General features: G+C 43.4%; 1 protein-coding gene and 1 pseudogene across 6 annotated transcripts in view; one reads left to right on the top strand and one right to left on the bottom strand.

The window, feature by feature from the left end:
* Nucleotides 1–2353: 2353 nt before the first annotated feature.
* Nucleotides 2354–6688, top strand: part of ANKS1A (ankyrin repeat and sterile alpha motif domain containing 1A) — a 264812-nt gene continuing 260477 nt past the window's right edge. For 3 of the 6 annotated variants that reach the window (XR_012478464.1, XM_074236482.1, XM_074236481.1), the window contains exon 1: nucleotides 2354–2680. Coding sequence is in view for 5 of the 6 variants with exons in the window: in XM_074236482.1 (XP_074092583.1) it covers nucleotides 2472–2680 (209 nt within the window). In the remaining variant the exon portion in view is untranslated. The remainder of the gene's footprint in view (nucleotides 2681–6688) is intronic. The other 3 variants (XM_074236483.1, XM_074236484.1, XM_074236485.1) reach the window with 2 other exon arrangements.
* The window catches only part of LOC141487715 (putative deoxyribonuclease TATDN2), a 28806-nt pseudogene continuing 24940 nt past the window's right edge, over nucleotides 2823–6688 (bottom strand).

Here is a 6688-nt window from a genome sequence, read left to right as displayed (position 1 = left end):
TCCTGATAAGTAATGAGCTGAGAGAGCAGAGTAAGATGTTTTTTATGGAGAGGGACAATCAGGAATATATTTTGCTAAACTATGCATATTTACAACAGGGGGAGGGGGAAATGAATGTAGAAGGGACTGAAAGTGGATCTTTCTTTGAAAATAAAATTTAATAAAAAATAGAGGTATCTTGGTCCCAAATTTGATTAAAACCTTTAATCCAGTTTCTTTTATTTCTTGAAATGTTATTTTTCCCGATTACATGCAAAGAAACTTTTCAACATTTGTCTTTTTGTAAATTTTTGAGTTCCACATTTTTCTTTCTCCTTTCCCTCCCCACATTAAGTAATCTGATATAGTTTTTGCCTGTAGAATCATGTTTAAAATATTTCCATATTAGTTATGTTGTGAAAGAAGAATCACAATTAATGGGGGAAAACAAGTTTTAAAAAGTGAAAATAGAATGCATTCAGACTCCATAGTTTTTTCTCTGGTTGTAGATGGCATTTTTCCATCACAAATCTTTTAGAATTGTCTTTGATCATTAAACTGTTTAGAGGAGCTAAGTCCATCATGGTTGATCATCACCCAATGTTTCTGTTAATATGTACAATGTTCTGGTTCTGCTCACTTCACTCAGCATCAGTTCATGTAAGTCTTTCCAAGCTTTTCCCAGTTTCTTTTTTCTTTTTTTTTGCAAGGCAATGGAGTTAAGTGGCTTGCCCAAGGCCCAGTTTCTTTTAAAAAATATATTTTACTTTTGCAAGTACATGCAACAGTAGTTTCCAAAAATCATTTTTTTGCAAAGTTTTGTTTTTACATTTTTCTCCCTCTTCCCTTTCCTCCTCCTTCCCCCTTACAGAAAACATTCTAATATAGTCTATACATGAATAACCATGCTAAACATAGATCCCTATTAATCATGTCGTGAAAGAAGAATCATATCAAAATGGAAAAAAATTACAAGAGAACATAACGTAAGACAATTTTTTTTAAAGTTTTTGCAAGGCAAATGGGGTCAAGTGGCTTGACCAAGGCCACACAGCTAGGTAATTATTAAGTGTCTGAGGTCGGATTTGAACCCAGGTACTCCTGACTCCAAGGCCGGTGCTTTATCCACTGCCACCTAGATGCCAGACAATTTTTAATAGTAAGCTTCGATCTGCATTTAAACTCCAACATTTCTTCACTGGATATGGAGATATTTTCCATCACAAGTCTTTTAGAATTGACTTTGATTATTGTACTGCTGAAATGAACACCTCCATCATAATTAATCATCTCAAAATGTTACTGTGTTTAATGTTCTCTTGGTTCTACTCACTTTGCTCAGCATCAGTTCAGCACCACAGGAGAAAGAAAGCTCCCCCAGATCTAAAGGTTCTCTCCTAATAGTAACTAGTAGCATTTATTTATGCCTAGAAGGTTTGCAATGGGCATTACAAATGCGATTTCAGTTTATTCTCACACATTCCAGGGGGAAGTAGGTGCTATTATCTCCGTTTTACAGATGAGGAAACTGAGGCAGACAGAAGGTAAGTGGCTAGCATAGAATCGGACAATTACTGAGTATCTGAAGTCAAATTTAAACTCGGGTCTAGGTTCTTTCCACCTCGCTTCCAGAAAAGTCCATGAGCTATCAGGCGTTTCAACCAGAATAAAAAACCAAACGAAGCCAAACAATGTAGCTGGATTTGAGTCCTGGCTCTACCCTGTCTAACTTCCTCCGTGGTCAAACTATTTTCTCCTCTTGGAGCCTCAGTTTCCTCATCTGTAAAATTAGTTTGGACCAGATGATTAGGTTCAACTCTAAATGCTAGAAACTACTTTTGTTAGGTTCCTGTTGGTCCCATCTGGTCCAATTCCACTTCAATTCGATAAACATTTATGACAAAATGTACTATGAAAGCATTGAATCTAAACACGTTTTTAAGCGCCAGCTCTATGCCGGGCGGTGCGCTACAAGGAAGGACGGAGCCCGCGGAGGTGAAGTGACCTGCCCAAGGTCGCGGGGCCAGTCAGGGGCACAGCCTGCTCTCCCGACTCGATGTCCTGACTTGGGGTTCTCGAGATCCAAGATGGGGGAGAGGAAGGCGCCGAGCTGCAGGTGCCTCGCGGGCGTGCCCTGCGCCAGCGCGGAGAGGGAGAGCTCGGAGGGGTCGTCGGAGCCCCGCCCCGCCCCGCCCCCACCCACGCTCCGGTCCCGCTGAAGTAGGAAAAGGGGCGGGGCCCCCGCGAGGTCCGGGGTCGGGGGGGGGAGGGCGCGGTGACGCCCGACACCGGATGCCGGAAGTGACGTGCCGCGGGAGGCGGGGTGGGGGAAGGGGAGGGAACGGTCCGGGCTGGGGGGGGGGGGGTGGCGTCCCCGGCCGGGCGGCGGGGGGAGCGTTGCCCGGAGACAGAAAGTTTGGGATCCCGAGCGGGCGCTGCGGCCCCGGGCGGGGTCCGGGGGGTCCGGGGAGCAGGCCCGCGGCTCCGCTAGCATGGGGAAGGAACAAGAGCTGCTGGAGGCGGCCCGCACCGGGCACCTCCCGGCGGTGGAGAAGCTGCTGTCCGGGAAGCGGCTCTCCTCGGGCTTCGGCGGCGGCGGCGGCGGCGGCGGCGGCGGCGGCTCGGGGGGCGGCGGCGGCGGCGGCGGCGGCTCGGGGGGCGGCCTGGGCTCCTCCAGTCACCCTCTCTCCAGTCTCCTCAGGTGGGTGTGAGCCTGGCGGAAAGCGGGCGGGCGGGCGCCCGGGCCAGCTCCCCCCCCCGCGCCCTGGGCCGCCTCCCCTCCCCCGCCCGCCCGGGCAGCGCCGGGGGCGTGAGGAGGGGGCCGTGACCTTGGCCAAGTTTCTCTAACTTGGCCCCGGGGGGCTCGCTCTCCTCCGCTGCCATGCCAGGATGGCACCGGAGGGCGGCCTCTGCTCGCTCCTCTGTCGTTGACGGCTGATCGGGCTCGAGGCTCCGAGCCCCACTTTTCCTGTCCGGGGACCCCCGCGAGGACAATCGCGTTCGGGCCGTTGTGAGGAAGGGGCTTTGGAAACCTTCCAACACCGGCTAGAGGAGCGCCTACCCCAGACCCCGTGGGCCTGATGCCGCGGGGGACGGCCCTGGTGAGGCTGGGGCCGGGGCCGTGCTCAGGTGGCACCTCCACCTCCCCAGGCGGGGTGCCCTCCTGCCCGCTGTGGAGCACCAGCTGTCACATTCTCCAGCCGCTTCCTTTGCTGCTCAGATGTAGACTCTCCTCTTTCCTCCCGGTGGGAATTTTGTGGATTCTCTTCTCTCTTAGGAAGACCTTTGCCGCCTGGCTCCTCATCTGGCTCCGTATGATCTGGCTTATGTTGCTTGCTTATGTGCAGATTGCTACTTTGTCTCCGAGTCCACCAACTTTAGTATGATTTTACTTTTAACGCACATTAAACATAAACCGTTTTGAATTCTCCAAGTTGAACCACAGTAGTGTTTTGAAAGATTAATCACTGGACTCTGTTTTAAGGGAAGAAAGTAAAAAAATTAGAAAAATACAGAAGTTTTTCACTTTCACCAGAGACTTTTAAAGTGTAAGATGGTAGCTGGAAAGTATATTTTTTAAACCACTTTTTTTGTGACTAGAAGACCATTTGGGGTGCTTTGTCATTGTGTGTAAAATTTGCTAGTGATTCAGCAGCTTTCTCTCCTGGCATGGGTTCTTTTCCTTCCCCGTTTTTTTTTTTTTGAGGTTTTTAAGAAGTGGAAGTTCTTTAGAAATGTTAGTTTTTGTTTCCCCTTTAGTCCTTTTGTTTGAGCTTGTTTCAGATGTTTCCAATTTCATTTAATATACCAATATTTATTGAATATCTTCTGTGCTAGAATCATGCTAGGTACTTTGGGGATATAAAAGATAATTGCTCTGGCTCTTAGTTTCCTTTCAAAGACAAGATCAAAATACAAATGAAGGGCAAAAATGTTTATTTATAACTAAATAAAACTCCAATGTCTCCTAGTTGCCTTTGGTATATAAATAAACTCCACTGGTATTTAAAGCTCTTTACAAAGATTTCAGCTTATCTTTCCAAACTTACTACACATTACTTTTTCACACATTTATTTACCAGCCAAACTGATTTATTTTCTGTTCTCATGCATTACATCTGCCTTCATCCTTTACCTGTGCATGTATTCCTTATCTTCTTGCCTCTTTGAGTGCCTTGTTGTTTGGTGCTTAGCACAGTAGAACATAGTATAATGTATTTAAATTTAAGCACTAGCAGACTTAAAAATAAGAAAAGTATTGTGCTGAGATAGTCCAGGAAATCTTCATAGAGATGGGGGACTTAGGTTGAACCTTAATGGATAGGTAGGATTTCAATAGATGATAGGGAGAGAATATGGTATTCCAAATGCAATTAGGGAAATAGTAAGAAAGATAGGGAAGACTTAGCTGGTATAGTAGGGCAGCAATGTGGCTCTGTGGATTGAGTTCCAGTCTTGGCACATCTTCTGGAGCTCAAATCTGGACTCAGACACTTAACCAGCTGTAAGACCCTAGGCAAGTTATTTGACCCTGTTTGCCTTAGTTCCCTCATCTGGAAAATGGGTTGGAAAAGGAAATGGCAAACCACTCCAATATCTTTGCCAAGAAAACTCCAACTGGGATCATGAAGAGTCCAGACAGGACACCAACAACTGTTGGTGATAGTATATAAGGGTAGGATTGGTTAAGAGACAGACCCAATTGGGTTGGAAAGTATGATTCAGTTTGTGATAACCTTTATTCCAGATGTCTGACAATGACACCATAATTCCCTAAAGTACCCTATTAATATGAGATGTAGTGGACTCTTTAAGTTTCTCAGCTTCAAGTAAAGATACAGTCATATACTAGTCGCAGACAGGCATTGTCACAGGTTGTCACAGACAACCTCCTAGTTAGTGGTATTTTATGAGAATTCAGCTTCCAGATAATATAACAAGATTATGAAATTACAGTTGATCTCTCCTGGTTGTCATTTTGTCTTCTTGTTAAAGGGTGGGTGTTGTCTTCATTCCTCTAAAGTAAGATAGGACTTATTTGCTCATTCCTTTTGTTGATATGATAATAGAGATGCTTAAGTGTCTCATTCCCATGGCTCCTAGGGGCAGGGAGGTTGATGCTTTAGTTACTAGTTATGCTAGGTGTGTCATTAATTATGACCTTCTTAGAGATGTCTCTGATTAAAAGTATTGAAAGATTTCTTACCAGATAAAAACATAAACTTAAATAATAGGTCAGTGATTCTTTTTTCCCTTTTGTGTAGAAATATTTGAGGGCATTCTTTGTGTACTCATGAATTTACCCTACCCTACATAATGAAAGAACTGTATAGAGTCTCATTTTGCTTTTTTTTCCCATAACACCTTTTTTTCCTCTCCATCCTCTTTTATCCCTTCTCTATTCCCAAATTCCACTGACTCCTTATATCAACCCCCACCCAACTTCTAATTGCAACTTGTTTCTTTTTCTTTTGGAGTAATTTCATCTATTTATCTTTATATCTATCTATATAGCTACACTTATATAGTAGACATCCATATGTTGATACAATCCTAGTGAGGAAACTCCCTTTTCTTAGACAAATTGGGATCTATTTTGTCAATTTATAGTCTTTGGAAGTTGCCTGGGGGCACTGAAAATTTAAGTGACTAGCCCAGAATCTTTGAGCTAGTTTGTGGTAGAAGTCATACTTGAACTCAGGTCTTCTTTGAGTAATCTTCTACTCTACCAGTCGGCCTCATACATAAACATAGTGTTGTTTATCTTTCTGAAATAAGACTTTATAGAATTGTCAGGACTGTGACTACTCATATATGACTACACATATGAATTAACTATTTACTTTGGTAATAAGTCTGTATTCCCAACCTCTAACCCCCTTATCTATGTGCTCTTAGTACTTCAAGACGATATTCAAATGTCATTAAGTAACATTGCCAGGGTAACATTGATACTATCTTTAACTTCTTTTGCTCATCTTGGCCACAATACCCCACCTGTACATTGTTTTATTCTTTTATATCCTAATTGTCTGTGCTATGCAGTTTAATACTTTATGCTTTAAAGTCTACTCCCTCTGGATCTTGCCAGAAGCCTCTTTACTCTTTATTTTACATTCAGCTTTCCCTAGCTTGTTTATGTGGTATCCAAGTACACAGTAGATTAAAATAACAAATTAGAAATTGGAAAGGGGCAGCTATAGGCAGCCATATAGGCAACAGCAAGAAATAACTGTTCTAAGTTTAAAAGTTAAAAATATTTTTAAAGTAGATGCAGAAATTTAAAAAAAAACAACACTTTGGGGACATTTCCCAACATGAGTTTTCTGGGGAAAAGAATTTGTGTATAACAATGTTTATAAAAATCCTGAGCCTTCAATAAAAGGTTAAATTCAAGTCATTATATTCTGCTTAGGATATTTATATTCAGATTGATTACACTTTTAAACAAGTTTTTTATTTTTTCAAGGTTTTTGCAAGGCAAACGGGGTTAAGTGGCTTGCCCAAGGCCACACAGATAGGTAATTATTAAGTGTCTGAGACCCGGATTTGAGCCCGGGTACTCCTGACTCCAGGGCCTGTGCTTTATCCACTGGGCCACCTAGCCACCTCTAAACAAGTTTTTAAAAAAGGAATAAGCCCTCTTATCTAGTAAAGGAGTTTTTTCCCTCAAGGAGATCTTATTCTTCTAGTTGGTCTAGCTGAGATT

The sequence above is a fragment of the Macrotis lagotis genome, chromosome 5, assembly GCF_037893015.1.
Source record: "Macrotis lagotis isolate mMagLag1 chromosome 5, bilby.v1.9.chrom.fasta, whole genome shotgun sequence".
NCBI lineage: Eukaryota > Metazoa > Chordata > Mammalia > Peramelemorphia > Peramelidae > Macrotis > Macrotis lagotis.
Note: the sequence above shows the minus strand (reverse complement) of the source record. Positions and strands in the feature narration are given on the sequence as shown.